This window comes from Gigantopelta aegis, chromosome 7 (genome assembly GCF_016097555.1).
Source record: "Gigantopelta aegis isolate Gae_Host chromosome 7, Gae_host_genome, whole genome shotgun sequence".
Taxonomy (NCBI): domain Eukaryota; kingdom Metazoa; phylum Mollusca; class Gastropoda; order Neomphalida; family Peltospiridae; genus Gigantopelta; species Gigantopelta aegis.
In genome coordinates, this window is record NC_054705.1 from 41,688,207 (window position 1) to 41,715,361 (window position 27,155).

The 27,155-nt window shown below is 41.5% G+C and overlaps 1 protein-coding gene across 1 annotated transcript; it reads right to left on the reverse strand.

Moving 5' to 3' along the window:
- Nucleotides 1-558: 558 nt before the first annotated feature.
- Nucleotides 559-23,952, reverse strand: LOC121377395 (fibrinogen C domain-containing protein 1-B-like). Its single transcript, XM_041505378.1, has 5 exons — nt 23,800-23,952; nt 18,854-18,993; nt 15,434-15,530; nt 1,684-1,848; nt 559-992 (listed from the first exon to the last, which is right to left on the reverse strand). The coding sequence occupies exons 1-5, from the start codon at nt 23,879-23,881 to the stop codon at nt 727-729; spliced, it is 750 nt and encodes a 249-aa protein (XP_041361312.1). The 5' UTR covers nt 23,882-23,952; the 3' UTR covers nt 559-726.
- Nucleotides 23,953-27,155: the final 3,203 nt, after the last annotated feature.

Sequence of the window (27,155 nt, forward strand, 5' to 3'; positions counted from 1 at the left end):
GTACAAAGTGAGAAACGAAGTCCAGTTAAAGCAATAGCAGTTCTTACTTATTACGGTTAAAGTGGCCAACGTCGGGGATCGATCTTAGACCGACTGCATATCAGGCAAAATTCTCATTTAAGATGACAAAACTTTGCACTTAAACCTACTTTTCAAAAATACAGAATTGTACCAGGGCTTCTAGATTATGGTAGGCCCACTCCCATGGCTAGTGATATTCAATGTTGGGCTAGTAAATAATTACTATCGCCATTCCCGATGGCTTGTGAAAAAAGGGTTGTCAAATGCTGTATTATAGTCTATTTTGTAAACATTTGAATATCCTCCCCCCCCCCCCCCCCCCCCCCTCCAATCTAATGATATTAAAACTCTATCTCTTTCTTTAAGTGGCATATCCGATTATTCCAATTAGTAAAATTGTATTTATTTAACGTAGGATTTGGTCATGGCTAGTATATTTTTAAATCACTGATCCCATGGCTAGTGGTATTTTATAGCAATTCTAGAAACCATATGTACATAGTGTACATATTGAATAACAACACACAAAACAAGTAATTTTGTTTCATTACGTTTTATTATCTGAAGATATTTAGTTTTTGTTCATATGGGTTGATTGTTCAAGTATTTTCTTACGAGGTACCGCTTTAGTAAGAGTTTTATCTGTTTTCGTTAATTTGTAGGATGTGCTGCAGCAGTTGGATTTGCATCGTGTTGTTTACTTTGTTATTCTGTGAGGAGGCGTTTCGCTGGTCGAATTTTCATTTCTGTTTTCTTTAACGAATGGTGGTCACCTTTAAACGCTTCCCAGTTTACACCGTTGGCGTAGCTGCTGTGATATCCCTTTAGGTAGAGGCCGTTGAGGTTAGAATTGTGACAATTAAGATACCACCACGCTCCATCAAATGTCTGAGCACAGTTTTTATCCCATGTATCTTTATCGAGATTCTTCGCACTGAACTGGTATCCATGATGATCAGAAAAACTATCTCCTGAAATAGAGACCGAGTAATTTGAATGACATCCATGTTACCCTTCGTTGGGCCCATTGGACTATTTCTCGTTCCAGCCAGTGCACCACGACTGCTATATCAAAGGCTGTGGTATGTGCTATCCTGTCTGAGGGATAGTGCATATAAATGATTCCTTGCTGTGTTGCTACTAATGAGCAAATGTTGCAGGTTTCCTCTCTAAGCTTGTATGTCAAAATTACCAAATGTTTGACATCCAATAGCCGATGATTAATCTATTAATGTGCTCTAGTAGTGTCGTTAAACAAACTTTACCGCTCATCAATATATATATTTTTTTGGATATGAAAGATTAATTTCTGAAATGATTAACAATAAATTCTTTCAACTTAAACATAAGTAAATATGTAAGTCGCGTTACGTATCCGCACCAGCCTCGGTGGTGTCGTGGTTAAGCCATCGAATATAAGGCTGATAGGTGCAGGGTTCGCAGGCCGGTACCTGCTCCCATCCAGAGCGAGTTTTAACGACTCAATGGGAAGGTCTAAAACCACTACACCCCCTTCTCTCTCACTAACCACTAAAACCTAACAACTGACCGACTGCCCATGACAGACAACCCAGAGGGCTGATGTGTGTGCCCATGACAGCTTGCTTGAACCTCAATTGGATATAAGCACGTACATAAGTTGAAATGAAATGAAATACTTACCCGCATTACCGCTATAACCAATAACAAACAGTCTGTAGTAGTCGGTAACAGGACCGATGGAGAAGTAGTCGTAGATAGCATACGCTTTCTTTCCTCCCCAATCTTCCAGGTCCACCCTCAGTTGATATGGCCTTTGGTGAGTCAGACGATGGATATTTTCATTACCTGAAATGTTTTAATCACAGAAATCAATATACGGTTAATAGGTATTTTCCACAAGCCAATATTAAAAAGCACATGCACATACACTCAAGAAACACACGCAAGCAAAAGCACGAATACACACATACACACACAACTACTTTTGGGAGTGGCAGTCCTCCTAAATACTAAGTAGGAAGGATATATGGTCTTGGAGTGTGGCTGCCAACCTGTAAACGTACAATACACACACGCATATACATCATGTTATGGACGTACACAAAAGGGAGGAAACCACTTAGACAGTCAGTGTGGCTGCCACAAACACACACACACGCATATACATCATGTTATGGACGTACACAAAAGGGAGGAAACCACTTAGAAGTCGTAGTCCTCTTGGAGTGTGGCTGCCAACCTGTAAACGTACAATACACACACGCATATACATCATGTTATGGACGTACACAAAAGGGAGGAAACCACTTAGAAGTCGTAGTCCTCTTGGAGTGTGGCTGCCAACCTGTAAACGTACAATACACACACGCATATACATCATGTTATGGACGTACACAAAAGGGAGGGAACTTTCGTAGGGAGTGGGCTGCCAGTAAACCAATCACTACGCATATACTAAGTAGGAACACAAAAGGGACCATAGATCGTAGTCCTCTTGGAGTGTGGCTGCCAACCTGTAAACGTACAATACACACACGCATATACATCATGTTATGGACGTACACAAAAGGGGGGAAACCACTTAGAAGTCGTAGTCCTCTTATCGGCTAAGGGCAGGACATAGCCCAGTGGTAAAGCGCTCGCTTGATGCACGGTTGGTTTGGGATCGATCCCCGTCAGTGGGCCCATTGGGCTATTTTTCGCTCCAGCCAGTGCACCACGACTGGTGCATCAAAGGCCGTGGTATGTGCTATCCTATCTATGGGATGGTGCGTATAAAAGATCCCTTGCTGCTAATCGTAAACAGTAGCCCATGAAGTGGCGACAGTGGGTTTCCTCCCTCAATATCTGTATGGTCCTTAACCACGCCATATAACCATATATAAAATGTGTTGAGTGCATCGTTAAATAAACCATTAACTTCCTTCCTTCTCATCGACTACGTAGGAGTTATGTATTGTCCCAGCTTTTAAACGCAAATAGCCGCTGTATTTGTGTCGTCCTAATGAGGGGCAACTCTAAGCACGAAGGAGGAAGGATACATCTTACTTGGTGTGACAGTCGTCTTTCAAACATAGGTGTACGGGCTCCCATTTCTGTAGAGGGGCAGGCTGGCTTTCAGACATAGGTGTACGGGCTCCCATTTCTGTAGAGGGGCAGGCTGGCTTTCAGACATAGGTGTACGGGCTCCCATTTCTGTAGAGGGGCAGGCTGGCTTTCAGACATAGGTGTACGGGCTCCCATTTCTGTAGAGGGGCAGGCTGGCTTTCAGACATAGGTGTACGGGCTCCCATTTCTGTAGAGGGGCAGGCTGGCTTTCAGACATAGGTGTACGGGCTCCCATTTCTGTAGAGGGGCAGGCTGGCTTTCAGACATAGGTGTACGGGCTCCCATTTCTATAGAGGGCAGGCTGGCTTTCAGACATAGGTGTACGGGCTCCCATTTCTATAGAGGGCAGGCTGGCTTTCAGACATAGGTGTACGGGCTCCCATTTCTATAGAGGGCAGACTGGCTTTCAGACATAGGTGTACGGGCTCCCATTTCTATAGAGGGCAGGCTGGCTTTCAGACATAGGTGTACGGGCTCCCATTTCTGTAGAGGGCAGGCTGGCTTTCAGACATAGGTGTACGGGCTCCCATTTCTGTAGAGGGGCAGGCTGGCTTTCAGACATAGGTGTACGGGCTCCCATTTCTGTAGAGGGGCAGGCTGGCTTTCAGACATAGGTGTACGGGCTCCCATTTCTGTAGAGGGGCAGGCTGGCTTTCAGACATAGGTGTACGGGCTCCCATTTCTGTAGAGGGGCAGGCTGGCTTTCAGACATAGGTGTACGGGCTCCCATTTCTGTAGAGGGGCAGGCTGGCTTTCAGACATAGGTGTACGGGCTCCCATTTCTGTAGAGGGGCAGGCTGGCTTTCAGACATAGGTGTACGGGCTCCCATTTCTGTAGAGGGCAGGCTGGCTTTCAGACATAGGTGTACGGGCTCCCATTTCTGTAGAGGGGCAGGCTGGCTTTCAGACATAGGTGTACGGGCTCCCATTTCTGTAGAGGGGCAGGCTGGCTTTCAGACATAGGTGTACGGGCTCCCATTTCTGTAGAGGGGCAGGCTGGCTTTCAGACATAGGTGTACGGGCTCCCATTTCTGTAGAGGGGCAGGCTGGCTTTCAGACATAGGTGTACGGGCTCCCATTTCTATAGAGGGGCAGGCTGGCTTTCAGACATAGGTGTACGGGCTCCCATTTCTATAGAGGGGCAGGCTGGCTTTCAGACATAGGTGTACGGGCTCCCATTTCTATAGAGGGGCAGGCTGGCTTTCAGACATAGGTGTACGGGCTCCCATTTCTAGAGGGTACGGGCAGGCTAGAGGGGCAGGCTGGCTTTCAGACATAGGTGTACGGGCTCCCATTTCTATAGAGGGGCAGGCTGGCTTTCAGACATAGGTGTACGGGCTCCCATTTCTGTAGAGGGGCAGGCTGGCTTTCAGACATAGGTGTACGGGCTCCCATTTCTGTAGAGGGCAGGCTGGCTTTCAGACATAGGTGTACGGGCTACCCATTTCTATAGAGGGCAGGCCCATTTCTATAGAGGGCAGGCTGGCTTTCAGACATAGGTGTACGGGCTCCCATTTCTGTAGAGGGCAGGCTGGCTTTCAGACATAGGTGTACGGGCTCCCATTTCTGTAGAGGGCAGGCTGGCTTTCAGACATAGGTGTACGGGCTCCCATTTCTGTAGAGGGGCAGGCTGGCTTTCAGACATAGGTGTACGGGCTCCCATTTCTGTAGAGGGGCAGGCTGGCTTTCAGACATAGGTGTACGGGCTCCCATTTCTGTAGAGGGCAGGCTGGCTTTCAGACATAGGTGTACGGGCTCCCATTTCTGTAGAGGGCAGGCTGGCTTTCAGACATAGGTGTACGGGCTCCCATTTCTGTAGAGGGGCAGGCTGGCTTTCAGACATAGGTGTACGGGCTCCCATTTCTGTAGAGGGGCAGGCTGGCTTTCAGACATAGGTGTACGGGCTCCCATTTCTGTAGAGGGGCAGGCTGGCTTTCAGACATAGGTGTACGGGCTCCCATTTCTGTAGAGGGCAGGCTGGCTTTCAGACATAGGTGTACGGGCATTTCTGTAGAGGGGCAGGCTGGCTTTCAGACATAGGTGTACGGGCTCCCATTTCTGTAGAGGGGCAGGCTGGCTTTCAGACATAGGTGTACGGGCTCCCATTTCTGTAGAGGGCAGGCTGGCTTTCAGACATAGGTGTACGGGCTCCCATTTCTGTAGAGGGGCAGGCTGGCTTTCAGACATAGGTGTACGGGCTCCCATTTCTGTAGAGGGGCAGGCTGGCTTTCAGACATAGGTGTACGGGCTCCCATTTCTGTAGAGGGGCAGGCTGGCTTTCAGACATAGGTGTACGGGCTCCCATTTCTGTAGAGGGCAGGCTGGCTTTCAGACATAGGTGTACGGGCTCCCATTTCTGTAGAGGGCAGGCTGGCTTTCAGACATAGGTGTACGGGCTCCCATTTCTGTAGAGGGTACGGGCAGGCTGGCTTTCAGACATAGGTGTACGGGCTCCCATTTCTGTAGAGGGGCAGGCTGGCTTTCAGACATAGGTGTACGGGCTCCCATTTCTGGCTTTCAGACATGTAGAGGGGCAGGCTGGCTTTCAGACATAGGTGTACGGGCTCCCATTTCTGTAGAGGGCAGGCTGGCTTTCAGACATAGGTGTACGGGCTCCCATTTCTGTAGAGGGCAGGCTGGCTTTCAGACATAGGTGTACGGGCTCCCATTTCTGTAGAGGGCAGGCTGGCTTTCAGACATAGGTGTACGGGCTCCCATTTCTGTAGAGGGGGGCAGGCTGGCTTTCAGACATAGGTGTACGGGCTCCCATTTCTGTAGAGGGGCAGGCTGGCTTTCAGACATAGGTGTACGGGCTCCCATTTCTGTAGAGGGGCAGGCTGGCTTTCAGACATAGGTGTACGGGCTCCCATTTCTATAGAGGGGCAGGCTGGCTTTCAGACATAGGTGTACGGGCTCCCATTTCTATAGAGGGGGTGTACGGGCTCCCAGAGGGGCAGGCTGGCTTTCAGACATAGGTGTACGGGCTCCCATTTCTATAGAGGGGCAGGCTGGCTTTCAGACATAGGTGTACGGGCTCCCATTTCTGTAGAGGGCAGGCTGGCTTTCAGACATAGGTGTACGGGCTCCCATTTCTGTAGAGGGCAGGCTGGCTTTCAGACATAGGTGTACGGGCTCCCATTTCTGTAGAGGGGCAGGCTGGCTTTCAGACATAGGTGTACGGGCTCCCATTTCTGTAGAGGGGCAGGCTGGCTTTCAGACATAGGTGTACGGGCTCCCATTTCTGTAGAGGGGCAGGCTGGCTTTCAGACATAGGTGTACGGGCTCCCATTTCTGTAGAGGGGCAGGCTGGCTTTCAGACATAGGTGTACGGGCTCCCATTTCTGTAGAGGGGCAGGCTGGCTTTCAGACATAGGTGTACGGGCTCCCATTTCTATAGAGGGCAGGCTGGCTTTCAGACATAGGTGTACGGGCTCCCATTTCTGTAGAGGGGCAGGCTGGCTTTCAGACATAGGTGTACGGGCTCCCATTTCTGTAGAGGGGCAGGCTGGCTTTCAGACATAGGTGTACGGGCTCCCATTTCTGTAGAGGGGCAGGCTGGCTTTCAGACATAGGTGTACGGGCTCCCATTTCTGTAGAGGGGCAGGCTGGCTTTCAGACATAGGTGTACGGGCTCCCATTTCTGTAGAGGGGCAGGCTGGCTTTCAGACATAGGTGTACGGGCTCCCATTTCTGTAGAGGGGCAGGCTGGCTTTCAGACATAGGTGTACGGGCTCCCATTTCTGTAGAGGGCAGGCTGGCTTTCAGACATAGGTGTACGGGCTCCCATTTCTGTAGAGGGGCAGGCTGGCTTTCAGACATAGGTGTACGGGCTCCCATTTCTGTAGAGGGCAGGCTGGCTTTCAGACATAGGTGTACGGGCTCCCATTTCTGTAGAGGGCAGGCTGGCTTTCAGACATAGGTGTACGGGCTCCCATTTCTGTAGAGGGCAGGCTGGCTTTCAGACATAGGTGTACGGGCTCCCATTTCTATAGAGGGCAGGCTGGCTTTCAGACATAGGTGTACGGGCTCCCATTTCTGTAGAGGGCAGGCTGGCTTTCAGACATAGGTGTACGGGCTCCCATTTCTGTAGAGGGCAGGCTGGCTTTCAGACATAGGTGTACGGGCTCCCATTTCTGTAGAGGGGCAGGCTGGCTTTCAGACATAGGTGTACGGGCTCCCATTTCTGTAGAGGGGCAGGCTGGCTTTCAGACATAGGTGTACGGGCTCCCATTTCTGTAGAGGGGCAGGCTGGCTTTCAGACATAGGTGTACGGGCTCCCATTTCTGTAGAGGGGCAGGCTGGCTTTCAGACATAGGTGTACGGGCTCCCATTTCTGTAGAGGGGCAGACTGGCTTTCAGACATAGGTGTACGGGCTCCCATTTCTGTAGAGGGCAGGCTGGCTTTCAGACATAGGTGTACGGGCTCCCATTTCTGTAGAGGGCAGGCTGGCTTTCAGACATAGGTGTACGGGCTCCCATTTCTGTAGAGGGCAGGCTGGCTTTCAGACATAGGTGTACGGGCTCCCATTTCTGTAGAGGGGCAGGCTGGCTTTCAGACATAGGTGTACGGGCTCCCATTTCTGTAGAGGGGGCAGGCTGGCTTTCAGACATAGGTGTACGGGCTCCCATTTCTGTAGGCTGGCTTTCAGACATAGGTGTACGGGCTCCCAGGGGCAGGCTGGCTTTCAGACATAGGTGTACGGGCTCCCATTTCTGTAGAGGGGCAGGCTGGCTTTCAGACATAGGTGTACGGGCTCCCATTTCTGTAGAGGGCAGGCTGGCTTTCAGACATAGGTGTACGGGCTCCCATTTCTGTAGAGGGCAGGCTGGCTTTCAGACATAGGTGTACGGGCTCCCATTTCTGTAGAGGGGCAGACTGGCTTTCAGACATAGGTGTACGGGCTCCCATTTCTATAGAGGGGCAGGCTGGCTTTCAGACATAGGTGTACGGGCTCCCATTTCTATAGAGGGCAGGCTGGCTTTCAGACATAGGTGTACGGGCTCCCATTTCTGTAGAGGGCAGGCTGGCTTTCAGACATAGGTGTACGGGCTCCCATTTCTGTAGAGGGGCAGGCTGGCTTTCAGACATAGGTGTACGGGCTCCCATTTCTGTAGAGGGGCAGGCTGGCTTTCAGACATAGGTGTACGGGCTCCCATTTCTGTAGAGGGCAGACTGGCTTTCAGACATAGGTGTACGGGCTCCCATTTCTGTAGAGGGGCAGGCTGGCTTTCAGACATAGGTGTACGGGCTCCCATTTCTATAGAGGGCAGGCTGGCTTTCAGACATAGGTGTACGGGCTCCCATTTCTGTAGAGGGGCAGGCTGGCTTTCAGACATAGGTGTACGGGCTCCCATTTCTGTAGAGGGCAGGCTGGCTTTCAGACATAGGTGTACGGGCTCCCATTTCTGTAGAGGGGCAGGCTGGCTTTCAGACATAGGTGTACGGGCTCCCATTTCTATAGAGGGCAGGCTGGCTTTCAGACATAGGTGTACGGGCTCCCATTTCTATAGAGGGCAGGCTGGCTTTTCAGACATAGGTGTACGGGCTCCCATTTCTATAGAGGGGCAGGCTGGCTTTCAGACATAGGTGTACGGGCTCCCATTTCTGTAGAGGGGCAGGCTGGCTTTCAGACATAGGTGTACGGGCTCCCATTTCTATAGAGGGGCAGGCTGGCTTTCAGACATAGGTGTACGGGCTCCCATTTCTGTAGAGGGGCAGGCTGGCTTTCAGACATAGGTGTACGGGCTCCCATTTCTATAGAGGGGCAGGCTGGCTTTCAGACATAGGTGTACGGGCTCCCATTTCTGTAGAGGGGCAGGCTGGCTTTCAGACATAGGTGTACGGGCTCCCATTTCTATAGAGGGGCAGGCTGGCTTTCAGACATAGGTGTACGGGCTCCCATTTCTGTAGAGGGGCAGGCTGGCTTTTGTCCGAATTAAACGAAAATGTCCTAATTTGGATAACAACATTTATTCATATGAGCATACTATCAAACAGGGTTGCTCCCATTTCTGTAGAGGGATGGAAATACAGGCTGGTCTACTATCTACATGGTTCGTTCAAAAAGGTGTATCTTATGGTTTGGTATTTCCCTGCCTTCAGTAGCCACTCACCGTAGATTGTCCTGGGCCCGTACTTATAAAACTCAATCTCTAATGACGTCACACACATGCAATATGTATGGTGTTGTCATGACATTAGTGTCTTAAACTCTTATTTAGTCCTGGCAATCTATGGCAAAGTATATGGCATACCCATCACAAATTGCAAAACTAATGAAATTAAGTGTTTGTTCAGAATTTAGTCAGGAATAACATATTGAAAATGTAGAAAAATATACTAAACAGCATTGAAAACGCACCACCAAGAAATGTTTGGATTTCGAAAAGAATACCTGAGCAATAGATGTTTTTGTTGTGAACAGCAATAGATGGATGATTGATAATGACAACAAACAAACAAGGATGCATAACCATTGATTAGTTTTAATTCATCTACGTATGAAAGACACGTTGGGTCACAATGAAAAGTGACCACCATCTGCAGCAACACAAGCCATGCAATGTTTCCTCATCGACCCGATACGTCTGCGAATAGTATTCTGGGGGATAGTATTCGACTCCTGCTGTAGTGCGTTTTCCAGTTCTCTAAGGTTATTCATGTGTGGACGACGTGAGATGCGTTGACCAAGGTAATCCCAAAGATGCTCTATTGGCAATAAAATAGGGGACTGTGCTGGCCATCAAGCAAAGGGACATTATTGTTCGCTAGAAACTGTGTTGTAACACGTGCTGTGTGCGCTCGGGCGTTGTCTTGCTGAAATGTGTCCATATCCCGATGCTGATGAAAGAAGGGAATGATGTGATTTTGCAAGACGTTATCCTGGTAGTAAATGGCATTCATTCTACCATGGCAAACATGGAGTGCTGTTCGGTGATGATAACTGATCCCGCCCCACACCATGACACTGCCTCCACACCATCGATCCGTCTGGACAAGGCAGTCATTGTGATTACGTTCTCCACGCCTACGCCACTCCCGCAACTGACCATCAGCATGCCTTAAATGGAAACGGGATTCGTCAGAGAATAGCACACCATGTCAACGTTGTAATCTCCAATGACGATACCTTCCTGCCAAACGTCGGCGCTCATTTTGATGTCGATCAGTCAGGATAGGTCCAACTTATAGTCGTTGAGCACGCAGCCCAGCAGAGCGAAGACGGCGACGCACAGTGTCTGCGTTGATAACCCCTCGTCGACCTTGAACAGTTGGTGCCGTCCTGGCAGCGTTCGATCACGAATATGGAGGCGAACAATATGGCGATCTTGTCGTGGTGTCGTTGGCCTGGACGTGGACGGTCCCTGGTGGTTCCTGTCTGCTGGTATAACCTATGGAGTCTAGTGATTGTTGAATGGTGGCATCCAAACCGCTGTGCGATGACTCTACTTGAAATGCCAACTTGAAGCATGTCTAAGTCACGTTCACGTTCCTCAGCTGTCAACCATGCCATCATTTGTTTAACGTTCCCTCAAAACTTCATAAATGAAAGTGGCTTTTCAGATACCATCTTTTATAGCCCCAAATCAGCATGATTTGCACATTCAATTTACGTTTTTCATGCTATGCATGCAATATGTTGTGTTTTGGTGTTGTGTTACATGGAGTGTTCAGGCAATCGTTTTTGTAAGTTATTCGTCGTCATGCATGGTCTATAAGGTAGTACGGTACTTATTCATTGATGTTTTTAAAGCTGATATACGCCCCATTCACATTTGTTATCATAAACTTGTGGTGCGGTTTTAACGCTGTTCGGTATATAATTAGTGGAACAGGTAGTAATTTGGCTTTAAAGTTAGGGTAGTGTGAGCACTGACGTAATCAATATTAGATTAGTCCATCTTGTGTAAAAACGAATTTCCCAGAGCATGTTGGCAACTCAATTGATCTTACTTAATTTGAGGATTCTAATTTAAAGAAAATATATGTTACCAGCTGATGTTTCCATTATTTATCCTTACAAATTCAAGATGGCCACCACATTATATACTAAAACATGAAATTTAATGTCGAGGCTTCTAACTGAATATATATTCATAATATTAATAGTTATTTCTATGTTTTGTATGTCTAAGAATTGATATATGATAGCTTTGGAGTGTTTTAGTTCAATATTATACTTATATATAAAATACATTCAATATGGCTGCCAATATAACCAACAAACTGTAACAAAATTCTACAAAACATCATTATTTAAGCTTCTGTCTAGGTGACATTGTTATTTATAAATACATTAATCTCTGTTTCGTTGGATTGAGATACCTTTTAACCTGGATCTATGAAATATTATAATGAAATGGCCACATGAATCAAGTGAAATAGGAAATGCAATATCTTGACTTCTAACTGGAATACATTCAAATATTAGTGGCTATTAATGTTTTCTATATGACATGGTTGATATGTGATTAGTCTGTAATGTTTTAAGCAGTCAAATTTACATAAAATTAGCATAAGCACAGAAATTAACAATGTATTAAAAACTATAGATAATTTTATGGCATTTTGTTTAAATAATTGTGGGTTCCATAAAATATGACATAAAAGTAGCTGTTAGAGCTATGTTTTCTCCGTTTCATTTGACATAGCCTTGGAACCAAGCAGTCATAACGTAATAATGTAATGGAAATAGCTTAATATGAGCTGGCAACATTTCTTCAGCACCCTCAAATTATTTAAGATCAAATGACTTTCCACTTCAGACACAAAATGCGTCAAGTGTTGTTATAATGCATCTTTAAAGACATTTTAAATAATCTTGTACATATATACGGGATTTAGGAGGGTATTCTACCAGATTTAATAAAGTAAATGTAATTAATCTTTTTCACAATAATACATATGATTAATTAATAACAAAGTTAATAATATGAACCTAGGTTGGGAGAGATTCCTCAATATCAGGTTCACATTAAGTTATAAGATATATTTTAGAGGACTTGACAATGACCAAGATTTGTTGTTTTGCAAAAATAAAGTTAACTAAATGAAGTATAATATCAAATGCAATAACATCAGCCATAACAATTAACGACGTACCAAAAAGATTTAGAGATTTATTTGTATCAGCACTATTATTAATATGTTGCAATGCCAGAATAAAGTACTATTATTTATATTTGATAGTTTCATTGATAATTCAGTATTATTAATTTATTTATATACTGACCCACATTAAAACGTTACAGTATTAGTTTATGTATTTGTTTCCTTATAATACATGATCCACATTTTTTTTTACTTTGTGAGTCAGCTTGTTATCCCAAACCAGAAACAGTAGATGAATTCATATATCTCTGGTCTATACCAAATAGCCAGTTTTATACCTCAATTTTCTAGATATCCATTATTTATGAAAATGTGGTGCATTTTCATGCATTATGGGTCAATACGTTAATTGCTAATGCCATCTATTTGCATGTGTAATTAAAAACAAATGAGATGCAGTATTTTCCTCATCAGTCAACTAAAAGAGGAGCCACATACATCTAAAAGTATAACATACATCCACTGTTTAGTATCAAAATATATCAGGTTTACATTTTTGTTCAAGTTTATATGTTCTCTAAATTGCTATGGGTTGTATAACAATGTCTGATTATTTTGACAATTTCTTCTTTAGTATTTTTCCACACAAATTTGGAAATTCTTTCTTTGCTTTTTGGGGATACCAAGCTAGTCCATCTATAATGGACTGATAACAAATGGCTATATGTGCTGGGGATACAGATACAGTTCCATGAATGTGCTAAGTGACAGATTGAAAAGGTACACGTGCAAAAGCAGATGATGACTATATTATTTCAAAGTTTACAGCACCAAATCAAAGACCATAGACGACAATAGCAAATGTGGCTAAAGCTGCTACATGCAACATTTCCATCAATCTTTAAATCAGAAAAATATGGGGTTATAATGCTAATTTGAGATATACTAGAAAGCGCCCTTGACTACCCTTTTCCATTCTGCACATATTTTGAATTAATAGTACCTTTACACGTACAATGATACCAATATAAATTAATATAATAAATGTATTTACTGGCCACATAAAAAACAACACTTATGACAACAGGTTCTTTCACAGATCTCACCAATGACGGGCATGACCATATTTATTACGCTCTTTAAAGTTAGGCGCACTTCGAACTTTGATCAGGTGAGATGCTGTTTAACATTTTATCACCTCACATAAAGCAACATTTTCAACATTTACTGACGTTTTTCTCACATGCCTTAACAGTGTGCATTTGTTTTATACTAAAGACTTATTTATTCGTTTCATTTATTTTAACTTGATTTTCGTGCATTTATCCAACTAAGGTTCAAGTGCGATATCCTGAACATGGTTCGGCTATCCAGGCTGTCTCTAAAGGACAGTGGATGAATAATTAATTGTTGGTGATAGGTCGGTGTTGTGGCCCTACACTCTTCCTTGGCTGTTAAAACACTGGGTAGGAACCGTTACCGGAGTGTGAACTCTGTACCTACCAGCCTTTAGACCAATGACTTAACCATTATATCATTACATCCAGTATTTAATAGATACTGAGAATGAAATGGAAATCAAAGCAAGTAGGAAGTAGAAAACATGACATATTTTGCTAAGACACTGCATATTAAAACGGTTTACAATACGTTAATACCATTGAATTTTAAACCTTTTGAAGTGTTAGATAACTGTTAAAGTTATTCTTATAATGTTTAATTGAGTTACCAGTTGAATACAGAAGCATAACATTAACATGTTAGTGTCCCCTAACTTATTTTAGCAAGCGTATTCTCAACGTTGATTATCTTGTTCTACATGTTTTATATATTATTTTGTACTAGGGGTCATCCATTTAGTACGTACGCACAATTTTCCGATTTTTTGCCCCCCCCCCCCCCCCCCCGTACGCATGCGTACGCCAGTGCCCATACCCCCCCCCCCCCCCCCCCCTTGCGTACATACGCAAAAGATCGTCAGTCAGTACCAGTAAATGTAGAGAATGCCACCGTCGATGTCATCATGGTATACTATAATTAATGAATACTGCTCATTGTACAAATGTATTAAACAACGCTTGACGACGAATAAAATGTTTCTAAATGTATTATAAACCGGAATGTCTGCTCTGTTTTAATTACAAAACAATTCAAATCATGTTTAATTATTAATCACAAAACTATAAAACTGGAACTAACTCGGAACTATAAACCTAAAAGTCGGAACTTAGTACCAGTAGGTACAACTTTTTGGGGCACATGACAACAAAATATTGATAAACAATTGGACTGCCTAGATCAATGAGAAAATTTGTAGTGTTATTCATCCAATGCCTCCCAAGGTACACCAAGGGCCTCAAAAAATACCTCTTAGCTACCCCCCCCCCCCTGCCGTACGCAAGCGTACGCAAAATGGAAATCTTCAGATCCCCCCCCCCCCCAAAAAAAAATAAAAAAATAAAAATAAAATGCGTACGTACTAAAAGTATGCCCCCCTACACACAGAGTTGAATACAGTTGAAATTAAAACTTTTGCAATTTGTGATGGATCTTTCACTATTTTGCCTGGGCTAATTAGAGTCTCGAGTCTAGACCGTAAAAGTTTATAAGCACCAGACTTGGTATTATCCTACTGGCTACAGAAAAAAAAAAAAAACGAATAAAGAATGTACTTTTGAGCAGTCTTAGTTATTTACTCATATTTTGTAAATCTGGCATCAAAAATAAAATTAATATAATTACCGTTGTAAGTTAGATTAGTTAGTAAAGTTGTATGGTTATACAACGTCTCAAACAACAGAAGAAACTGGCTGATTGAGTATAGTTGAACCCAGGTTATTGTATTGTCGAGGGGCTGGCTGTATCTCAGTGGTAAAGCGCTCTCGTAATGCGATTCCCGTCGATAGGCCCATTGAGCTATTTCTTCTTCCAGCCAGTGCACCACGACTGGTATATAAAAAAAAAGTTTGTTTTCTTTAACGACACTACTAGAGCACATTGATTTATTAATCATCGGCTATTGGATGTCAAACATTTGGTAATTTCGACATTGGGTCCATAGAAACCCACTACTTTTTTCCATTAGTAGGAAGGGATATTTTATATGTACCACCCCACAGACAGAATAGCACATACCATGGCCTTTGAAATACCAGTCGTGGTGCATTGACTGGAAAGAAAAATAGCCCAATCAGATCATCGACGGGGATCGATCTCAGACTGACCGCGCATCAAGCGAGCGCTTTACCTCTTGGCTACGTCTCGTCTTACCTAACCAAAATTCCCTGGACAGGTTACCGAACCCAACGAGATAGTCTTCCCAATTTCGATAGAAATTTTCAGATCCGTCTTGCCTACGTTGAAAGACCTAAAATAAATAACAAATAAACATCTTACTATACAATCGCTGCAATTAGACACTGCGCATTTCATACACACCCATAGCACCGTGTGAGACGTATTATTACACAGCAGTGGAAGATCGATTTTCAGACATACGATTGGCTGCTCCATAGTAACGAATGAACGCCAAAACCGTACCATGCAATGAAATAATCAAGACAGAAATTAAGAAACTTTGTTCGCCATTTCACCAATAGGTGTAGTTTCACGACAACAGAGTCCCAAATGACACTAACGAAAAACCAGGAAGCAAACGATGGTATAATATCCGCCCGGTCCTCCCCCCTTTATTATTTTTAGTTAGGGTTAGGGTTAGGGTTAAGGTTAGGGTTAAGTTATGGTTAGGCTTAGCGTTAGGGGGGGGGGGGGGGGGGATATTTGTCCTAAACGATTTGCATCTATAACGTTTGGCAAAGTTCTATAAATAATGCCTTTGTCGTGTTTCTCAGTGCCACGAGACAGGGAAACTGACAAGGTATTGTAAAAACAACAACAACGGATTGTTGCCACAAGATAACAAAAATTGCACTCAAAAGTCGACCGTCAGTGTTGTTTGTTTTTGTAGATAGTAAAGGGGCCACATCGAGCTACCGTGGAAAAGAAAACGTTTTTACATTTACCCAAATGATATACTTTTTGAAACCCAAAATATCATTAGTGCTGTCATTGGTAAGCATGAAAACCAAATATAATTTTTCAAAACGAATTGCCTTAATATATTGCATCCTGTTTTACAGGGAAGGGGTAAGCAAGCAAAAAAATTCAATTAAATTTCGACAGAGAACTCTGATCGATCTGTGAAGTCCGGATGCAATAATTATGTAGAAATAGTTTATATTTTGCATTACGTTAGTCATTATATCTATCTATCTATCTATCTATCTATCTATCTCTCTATCTATACACACACACACACACACACACACACACACACACACACACACACATATGCATATGTATATATGTGTGTGTGTGTGTGTGTGTGTGTGTATGTGTGTGTGTGTGTGCTTATTGCATATTTGAGAAACACAACATTTGAATCGACAGATCATCAACAGCAAATTTGATCAATTACCCTACAGCAAAGTCATTAGGTTCTACCCAACTAGTTGCAATTCCAGGTGTAATATCTGCTGTAATATCTGCTGTTCAGTATATTTTAAAGATTTGTTTTTAAATGAAACTATCCTGAAAAGTTTTCAGACAGATATGTATGGCATCGTACTCAGTAACCGAATTACGTATAATTGGAATGAATCTGATATTCGTCAGTAGATGCTCGTTGACTAACAAAATAATGGTGGCAGTGAATGTTGAATAGACATGTTCCCGTATGACAAATACTACACGGCGTAGACTCCAGTACTAAATCGTTTGGTGAACGAAGTAGTGATGTCTGTATGTAATATGCCGTCAATATCGTGTCTCTCAACTTGTGGTCCAGGTGCAAATTTCGGGTCTACACTATTTCTATTTGAAATTAGTTTCTGCCTATCTATGGCCATATCTACATCACTCGCCAGTTTGAAACATTGGAATTCTGTTATGAGTACATTTCATATGATACTGTATATATTCTGTCCACAAACGTTTGAATGAGACTTGAAGTTTAGGTAGATGGTGGTACTGCAACAAGACGAATGCCACCTCCATCAGTAGTGTGCTGTGTTAATGCAGTGTCCATCCTTTTAGTTCATATTATGCTTGTTATGCTTAAATATTTGGATGAGCTGTTTCGACCAACATACGTCATAAGTATTGTGTACGATGCAGACTTGCATTGGAGCCCTCTCTTGTCCCATTGAAACATTTATCCGCACTACACACACGCACTGGACTAAGATAAAAGAGCTAGCCATAATGTAAGTATGGTTATAAACCACATCAAACCTGTGACAACTACTACTCGAAATTGCAGGGCACTTAACACCAATCCACGGACTAGCCAACGATCCCAACACTGACCTTTGGGAATTTGATCGGTCATTGAAATGTGCTACCGTGCTTGAGGGAGGTCATAGTGTAGTGATAATCTGTATTCCATTGCTGACTGCTCGGCGTGGGTGGAACTTGTGATCTGTATTAAGTTCATAATGAACCAATTTCAATTCAAAAGGTGAAAAATTACTCCCTAATTTTACGTTATCTGCGCAATATTGTTTAGAACAACAGCTATTGTTGTAAATTCTGCGTGTAACCACTACATAGCGGTAACGAGAAACGAATTCCAATGCTGTGCCGATAATGAACCTTTAAATGGCTTTGTATGATTCGCAGTCCAATTTACCCTACCAACCTGGGCCGTTATTGCGTAATAGCTCTGTTCATGATAAAAGTAATAAGAAAATTTGCAAACTATGTAAAACAAGGCTTCGAATATCTACCCTGACAGAGGCAGAATTTGTAAGAATGGCCTTCGGATTGTTTCAACCTGAAACCTAATACGATTTACTTTTGTATGCCACCAGAATAGAAATGTTTTATTTAACGACACACTCAACACATTTTAATTACGGTTATATGGCGTCAGACAAATGGTTAAGGACCACACAGATATTGAGAGAGGAAACCCGCTGTCGCCATTTCATGGGCCACTCTTTCCGATTAGCAGCAAGGGATCTTTTATATGCACCATTCCACGGACAAGATAGCACAAACCACGGCCTTTGATATACCAGTCGTGGTGCACTGGCTGTGACGGTATGTCACCAAGATCTTACGTCCGCCACCAGATGAAATTGTATTGAATCAGTCGTGCTCCGCGACAAATGACTTCTTTACGTTGTTACCATCTACTCATAAGAACTTAAAGGAAATCTCTCTAGATAAACCACTTCGTAAATGGGATTACGCTTTCATACTAGCAATGTCATTTGCGTCAGTATGAAAGTGTGTTTGTTTTTGTTTAACCACTCCACTGGAGCACATTGATTTAGTAATCAACGGCTACTGGATGACTGAGTGTCAGAATTACCAAATATTTGACATCCAATAGTTGGTGTCTAATTGATCAATGTGCTCTAGTGGTGTTGTGAAGCAAAACAAGCTTTAAAAACATTTTCGTCAGCAATGCTGCTCATTTGGGCATTATGGAAACCAAAAGTACTTCTGACATGGTTAGCTAAAGGTAGACACACCAAAAGCAATCGCAGTGGTCAGTTCCCAGAACTATATAATGGTTCCAGTCAATCCGACAGGCACACTTCATGTTCGTGGTTGCACGTGTGCGTGTGTCTGTATGTGAGTTTGTGTGTGAGTGCAGTGGTAGTATATCGAACGTACACTTACCAACCATCCTCCGCCATCAGTTGTCAGGTCACAGTACACTCTGATTGGATCCTTCCTGTCACGTGGATAGACTGTGTACACTCGACTTTTTGTTTTACCTAAGAGTTTTATGTCGTCACAATCTTCGGGTCTCAGTTTTCCTGCGAATATTTAAATACACTGTCCTGAAAATGCTGCTATTGCAGTCTAACATAGTCCTTTACACCACTAAAATTACATATTACCGGTAAATATCAATATATTTATACTATAATGTTTCTAGTAGAACTAATATGTCTGGTAGTTCACATTTTATTCTATTATTCTATACTAATATATATAATATATATATAATTCCATTTTATAATTACTGTTTTGTAATAGGCGTCTGGAGTGGTTAAAATGCTACCACATGATCTAAAAAACCAATGTTCATTCTTGCATGAACGTAAAAACTGCATTTTTCGGTAAACAAATATAAAACAGAATGTTATTACCGGAACTACGTTTTATCAAATACGTCAACAACGGAATCCCCGAGGATTCCATCGTTTCTATTTTTATCCCAATATCGTCTGCACTGTAAGTGACAATGAGCGCGTTCCTTTCACCTCTTCTGTCCTAGACAGCCAAAGGAATTAGTTTGGAACAGGACGTTACTTCGCCAACATGGCTGCTTCTGTTGAGGAAGTGGCTGCTGCAGCAGTCATGGTACTTGAATCGGAATAAGACGACAGTGATGATGATAGTTCACCACTGACAATGTTGACTATGCTACAGTTTGAAATAATACATTTTATATATTTTGTATAAACCGCAATTAGCCTACGTTTGCTATTCGGCACCGGTTGCAGGTTTAGTACAAGTGCCTAACCTATTGTTATTAGCAATTATGTTATTATTGTTATTATTATTATTATTATTAGTAGTAGTAGTAGTAGTAGTAGTAGTAGTAGTAGTAGTAGTAGTAGTAGTAGTAGTAGAAGTAGTAGTAGTAGTAGTAGTAGACGACATGGGGGGGGGGGGGGGGGTAGTAGTAGTAGTAGTAGACATGGGGGGACTGACAGATCGTGCGTGCAAAGGGAAGTTTCTAGGAGGGTTCGGGGGTATGCTCCCAAGTAAAATTTTGAAAACAAGATGCCCTGAAATACAATTCCCTGCATTCTACAAGTATAATCAAGGCTGTACTACTTTTTTGTTCATATTTGTTGTATTTGCGAAAATGTCCTTCACAGGTGAATTTGAAAGGTGACTGGCAACCTCAAGTCGTACACTATTCTTGTTAACACTGCGACGCCACTAATAATTAATCTCTGCCTTAAGATTTACTACCAATACTATTTTTGATTCCGAACTCCCCAGCCCCTCCCCCTGCTCTGCCGTGCTTGAGTAATAGTAGTAGTAGTAGTAGTTAGTACTACTACTACTACTACTACTACTACTACTACTACTACTACTACTACTACGTTATCAGTTGATGTACAGTTATTTTAAATGTTAGAACTTTTTATCCACATTTGATTCAGAAAATTAAAATTTATAATACCGTACGTAAATCACTATAATGAATCGGAGATTTGACGAAAAGATTTTGACCAAAATGAATGGTAAAACCTGATATAACGGCCACAAAATTACAATGACCACTATTTTGTGTCCCTACTGGAGTTGAACTTGCTATAGCTGTCACCTGTATTGACCTGTGCCAGTCACAATATAAAGTTATGCTCCAGTCGTATTTTCATCTTATATCTCTATTATATGGTCAGTCATTTAAATTGTAAGGTGACGTGTTATTGGTTGAAATAAGGTTTGTATTGAACTTACATATATATTCCACCTATCCACACTGACTGGCAGTGTATTCCAAGTTGTGTGATTGCTGCTGGTCAGACAAACAATTGCGACAGTATGCCATGATGTTTGTTCACCTATTGCACATTGGCAAACTGACCTTTTTACCATCAACCTTTTGTGTGTCGTGCACTAATTTAACAGGTAACAGAATGTAGTGAAAAGCAATCAAATATAATGACTTTTTCAAATAGTGTGTAATAGAGTGAGTTTAAACAAAACGTATGAAATTTATGCTTTGAATAATAGTTTCTTTGAATAATATTTTTATGTTTTAAAAACTATTTTACTCTCTACTTATAATTTTGTGACCATTGTTTATACTTTATGCATTCCAGTTTAGTAATATTTTTTATAGTAAATTATTTTATATGTGTTTTCCTTTACCTGTATATAACAGCCACCTGTTCATAACGGCCAGTGTAAAATATTAGTATCAATATCTAACTAGTGTAATATTGGCACGTGAAGACAAGCGCGGTAGTTTTTTAAAATTTTAATTACGTCACTTTGCATCTCCCTGCAATAAAATAAACAGGGTACATGACGCGTCCTTTTTATAAACGCTAGAAAACATTAAGTGCAAAATTGTGTTTTTTTTGGTTTTTTAATTATGATTTTTTTTTTACAGAGATTATTAACGTATCTAACCGTGTTCGTTACTAAATACTGTAATTTAAAAGAGTACCATTACGAAATATGCAATTGTTATAAGATAGGCTGTTATATTTGGGTCGAACACAAAACGATGTGGTGGCAAGTGTCTGTCATCAAACTGCTTTGTCAGCGTCACATCTAATCAATCCCGTATACTCAGCTCAATCTTTGCTGGCACGATCAACAATTCGGTCATTATTTTGTGAATTTAAAATCACCTCATTAACTGACAATTAATGCAAGCTTCGCGTCAAATTCTAACCTGTCTATCACAGATAATAAAAATAACCCACTAGACATTGGAATACATCTTCTTTGCTTATTGTACGCTGATGATACTGCTTTCCTAGCAACAAATGCGGTCAATTTACAACACACGTTAAATATATTCTATCAATATTGTAATATTTGGAAACTTAAAATAAATACTATAAAAACAAAGGTATTAATTTTTGATGGAAATTCTAAAGACTATAAGTGTACTTTTAAGATTGGAAAAACCCCTCTCGGAAATGTCAAAGAATACAAAGCTTTAGGTGCCACTTTTACTGAACAAAATAACTTTTAAAATACCAAGATCAGACTTAAACAACAGGCGACAAAGGCTATGTATTTCGCTCTGGCAAAAGCAAAAGATGAATGAATGAATGAATGAATGTTTAACGACACCCCAGCACGAAAAATACATCGGCCATTGGGTGTCAAACTATGGTAATGCAAACAAATAAAGTGATGATCAACATCAATATAAAAATTTAAGACTCAAGCAAAAACAGTGTAAAGAACTGTGCAAAAACACAAATATCACAGACTTTTTACGGATACTGAATTAAACTCAAAACTTCAATTTTGTGCTGTATTGGCCATTCTCAAAGAGAATGTTACACCCCTGCACCACGGTGAGGTTACAGCACACCCAGGGGAAGCAAAAGATCGGCATCTATCAATAGAGTGTAAACTCAAAATGTGTAACTCGATGGTTCTGTCAATATTATTATATGGCTGTGAAATATAGGAATATAAAAACAACGACATCTATAACTCTATTCAAATCAATTTTATTAGACATATTCTAGTGGCCCCATTTTTCATGTTATATGATGAATTTGGTAGAATGCCAGTCCAGTTGACAGTCCACACAATATCAAATTGTTACTGAGGCACGTCTTATATCAGGGAAACTAAAACAAACCTAAACTATTTCTATTATTATACAAATCAGTGATGAGAGACCATAACTACAACTATAACTGGATTACTTCTGTTAACATATTTTAGATCATCAAGAAATGACTAATATATGGCTATCACAAACATTTCTATCTGTAAAATGGCTATCACAACAAATTAGCATAAGACAAAACGATCAGTATTTGCAAACATGGAACAATAATATTTCAGAGTCATCGAGAGGTAAAACCTACGAAAGAGCAATTAATTTTTTGAAAATTATCTTAATATTATTTCTGAAAAATTATGGACCGTTATGATAAAATTTAGGACTTCTAACCAGTGTTTACCTGTTGAGACTGGACGTTGGAATACAGTTCTATTAGACTGTACTATTTGCGATGAAAACGATATAGGAGACGAATTTCATTATTATTAGCTAAATTCACGAATATAATTTTTTAAGTATTTAAACACCAATGCCCAACAACAACCAAAATTACCATATTTTAACCAGTTAATGAAATTAAAGGTTAACATACAATTATACTTGATATATTTTAAATCGTATTACACTATTTTACGTCTTTAGTGTCATTTATGAAACTTTATTTTTTTTATATCTAATTATACAGCTTTATAAACAAAGAAATGGCTTTAAAAAGAATTGCAGAGATCGTTTTTTGTTTTTTAATTTACTGTTTTGATGTAGACTAACATGTCATTCCCATTACTCTCTGTATATAAGATTAGCTAATGTATGTGATTTTATCGATGTATTATAGTCTCAAAATGTATAAAATCACGTAGTGTAAGTAAATAAGTTATTTTACAGGCCCGTACGCGGGGGGGGGGGGGGGGAGGGGGAGGGGTGCGTACGCACCCCACATAGTCTGCCGAGGTCCGTCCGTGGATGTGTAAAAAATATATTTGACATATTTTGAGGCAAAGAAACATTTCAAATTTACTTCCCAGAATGCAAGAAAATGCATCTCCTGCATTCTAGATTTAAAACAATTTTCGGGGGGAGGGCATGCCCCCAGACCCCCCTAGCAACTCCGGCTCCGATTACGCACCCCCCATATAACTTTCTCTGCATACGGGCCTGTTTTATACTAAATTTGCGACTGTTATATATCGATATAGTGACCAACATATTACAATTTTTATAATTATAAAAACACAACTTATTTAGTTAAAAATACAAATAAATGTAACGTCCTTTCTTGGTTAATCAGAAAAAATATTTTCAACGATCTTGATGTTAATTCTGCTGTATATCTTACCTCGCAACCTTCTTTTCATCTCCGTGCCGGAAACTCCCTGTATAAATAGACTCAACAGGATGAGTATTACGTTAAGAGTCATCTCCCTTTCACTTGTAGGATCACGTAATTTGTAGCTAACAGATATTCTGTGCTCTTCATTTGTCGAGTCCCCCGATTTATACCCAGTTCGTGAAACACTCCTGCCCACCTGTTTCCTATATCAGTGTCATGTCCCTATCGTGCATCTGTCGAGTTTTTGAAATACAAGCCTTACTGGTGTTACTGCCCACCTCCCATATAACGAATATTGCACCTATGTATCACCAGCTGTTACATAGAGAGGAGTTAACAACAACATGTCATATGAGCTGCAACAGATATACCTTTTATTCTAAAGGCAACGTGTATGTTATATGTATGTATATACAGGTAAATTATACCACAGAACATATTTAAAAATATTTTAAATCTGAAATTGGTAAAATGGGTTCACATTTAATCAAACAACCAGAAATTGCTATCTGTCTCTTTTGTTGTTGTCTTGTCGTTTTTTTTTTTTTAAAGTTAAAGTTTGTTTAACAACACCACTAGAGCACATAGATTAATTAATCATCAGTTATTGTATATCAAACATTTGGGAATTCTGACACGTAGTCATCAGAAGAAACCCGCTACATTTTTCCTAATGCAGCAAGGGATCTTTTATATACACTTTCCCACAGACAGGAACGCACATACCACGGCCTTTGACCAGTTGTGGTGCACTGGATGGAACAAGAAAACAACCAATCAGATGAACGGATCCACCGAGGTGGTTCGATCCTGCGAGCACTCAACTGATTGAGCTAAATCCCGCTCCTTTTTTTCTAAAACAGTTTCCAGTAGGCAAATAAAACTAAAATGATGTGAATACCTGACATCAGCAAAAGAAAACAGTAAATGTCCCACACAACGTTACTGCTTCATGTTCGTCGTCAGGAGAATTAACATGTCCACATTTCAAATTGGCTTTTTGAGACGATACACTGACACCAGTCGTACTAAACACACTCTCTATGGGAACGCTTTTTCAAGGAATGCATTTACTCTTTTTACAATACTGTATAAAAGATGGACCTATATCGTTGATAGGAACTGATTGTTCCAGTTATTTATAAAAGAAAAATATATGTTTTTAAAAGATAAAAGTAGGAATTCCTCATTCGAAATATCTCGTGTTATAGTAAAATATAGCAGGCTTCAGACGATTATTTTGTTAGTTTCCATGATTTTATCATGGCTTTTTCAAGGCATTTTCCATGACCTGAAATGATATTTTTTATGGTGAAGTGAGCTGTAGTGTGAACGGCTATTGTTTTAATCTATATCATTAGGAGCAGGACATTGGGCTGATGCGCGATCGATCTAGGATCGATTCCCGTCGGTGGGACCAGTTAGGCTATTTCTCGTCCCAGCCAGTGCACCACGACTGGTATATCAAAGACCGAGGTATGTGCTATCCTGTCTGTAGGATGGTGCACATAAAAGAAGGAAAATGGTTTATTTAACACATTTTAATTACGGTTATATGGCGTTGGACATATGGCTAAGGATAACGCAGATATTGAGGGAGGAAACCCGATGTCGCCACTTCATGGGCTACTCTTTTCGAGTAGCAGCATGGGATCTTTTATACGCACCATTCCATAGACAGTATAGGACATTCCACCTTTGATGTATCAGTCGTGGTGCACTGGATGGAGCGACAAATAACCCAATGGACCCACTGACGGGTATCGATCCCAAACCGACCACGCATCAAGCGAGCGCTTTACCACTGGGCAACGTCTCGCCCCCATATAAAAGATGTCTTGCTACTAATACAAACTATTTGCGGGTTTCCTTTCTAAGACTATATGCCACAATTACCAAATGTTTGACATCCAATAGCTTTGTCTAAAGAATAGAGCTGATCGTGATGTGTGGTCCCCAATTCCGTCTGTAGGAACTCTACCAAGTATATAGCGCGCGCTAGTACAGGTGTGAAAAACCTTTCTGGAGTAGTTCTAGTATAAAGTGCTCCTACTGGCAGTAGGTAGTGGGAATTTCCCCTATTAGCTCAGTCGGTAAAGCGCTGCACTCTCGTTCTGTGAGTCTATGGTTCGAATCCCCTCAATTGGGGATCATATAGCAGGTGAATTACCTTTAAGGTTAAAGCTTGTGTTATTTAACGGCACCACTAGAGCACATTGATTAATTAATCATCGGCTATTTGATGTCAAACATTTGGTAATTCGGACTCGTAGTCATCACAGGAAACACACTACATTTTTTTTCTAAAGCAGCAAGGGATCTTTTATATGCACATTCGCACAGACAGGAAAACACATATCACGGCCTTTGACCAGTTGTGGTGCACTGGTTGGAACGAGAAAAAAAACAATCAGTTGAATGGTACCTTTAAGGATAGGTATAACTATGTATATGCAATGGCGGGACGTAGTCCAGTGGCAAATCGGTCGCCTGATTATATTTCTGATCCCCATCACAAACACTGAGACTGTTCGAGTGACCTCTAGCCCTCTCTTTATTGGTATTGATATGTAGGGGAAGGCTACAGGAAACTCTGTGTAATACTTTGCCTCGAGCTTACTGTTTTCAAGCAAGGAGCTTAAGTATTTTACAGAAATATTGAACAAATTAGTTTGAGGACGAAGTACCTTTAATATTGTGGGTTTTACACAGCATCCTGTTCATTGCCCATACAGAAACACGTATCACGTTTCATCACCTCTTGGATCGACTGACGTCAACACGAATATCTACACCACGTCTTCACGCTTTAAGACATAATGCAGTGTAGACAGATACATTACATATAGCATATAGCATGATGGGTGACGAATGGCTAGAGTTGTAGTTAACAGTCAGTGGTGTAACGGGGGGGGGGGGGGGGGGGGCGGCCACGAGGGCATTACTACATTTGTTTTTGTTTCTTGGTGGGTTTTTTTATATAATAAACTTTCTTCCAAAAAGGAGACCAAAGAAAAAGAGAGAGAGAGAGAGAGAGAGAGAGAGAGAGAGAGAGAGAGAGAGAGAGAGAGAGAGAGAGAGAGAGAGAGAGAGAGAGAGAAGAAGAAGAAGAAAGAATTCAAATTAAGAATATAACTGCAACAACCCTTTACTTCTGTCAACATATTGTAATACTACTAGATGACATAATTTGTCACTTTAATCCTACGTTTTTCTTTTACGAAGAATAGTATGCATCTTATACTGGTAATACTCTGTCTTTTTTCTTTTTTCTGTAATAAGATGCTGTACTGATCTGGCTTTCATCTTCTCTTCTGTTGTATTAATCTGTAAGAAGAGGCTTTGTTGGTCGTATTTGCATT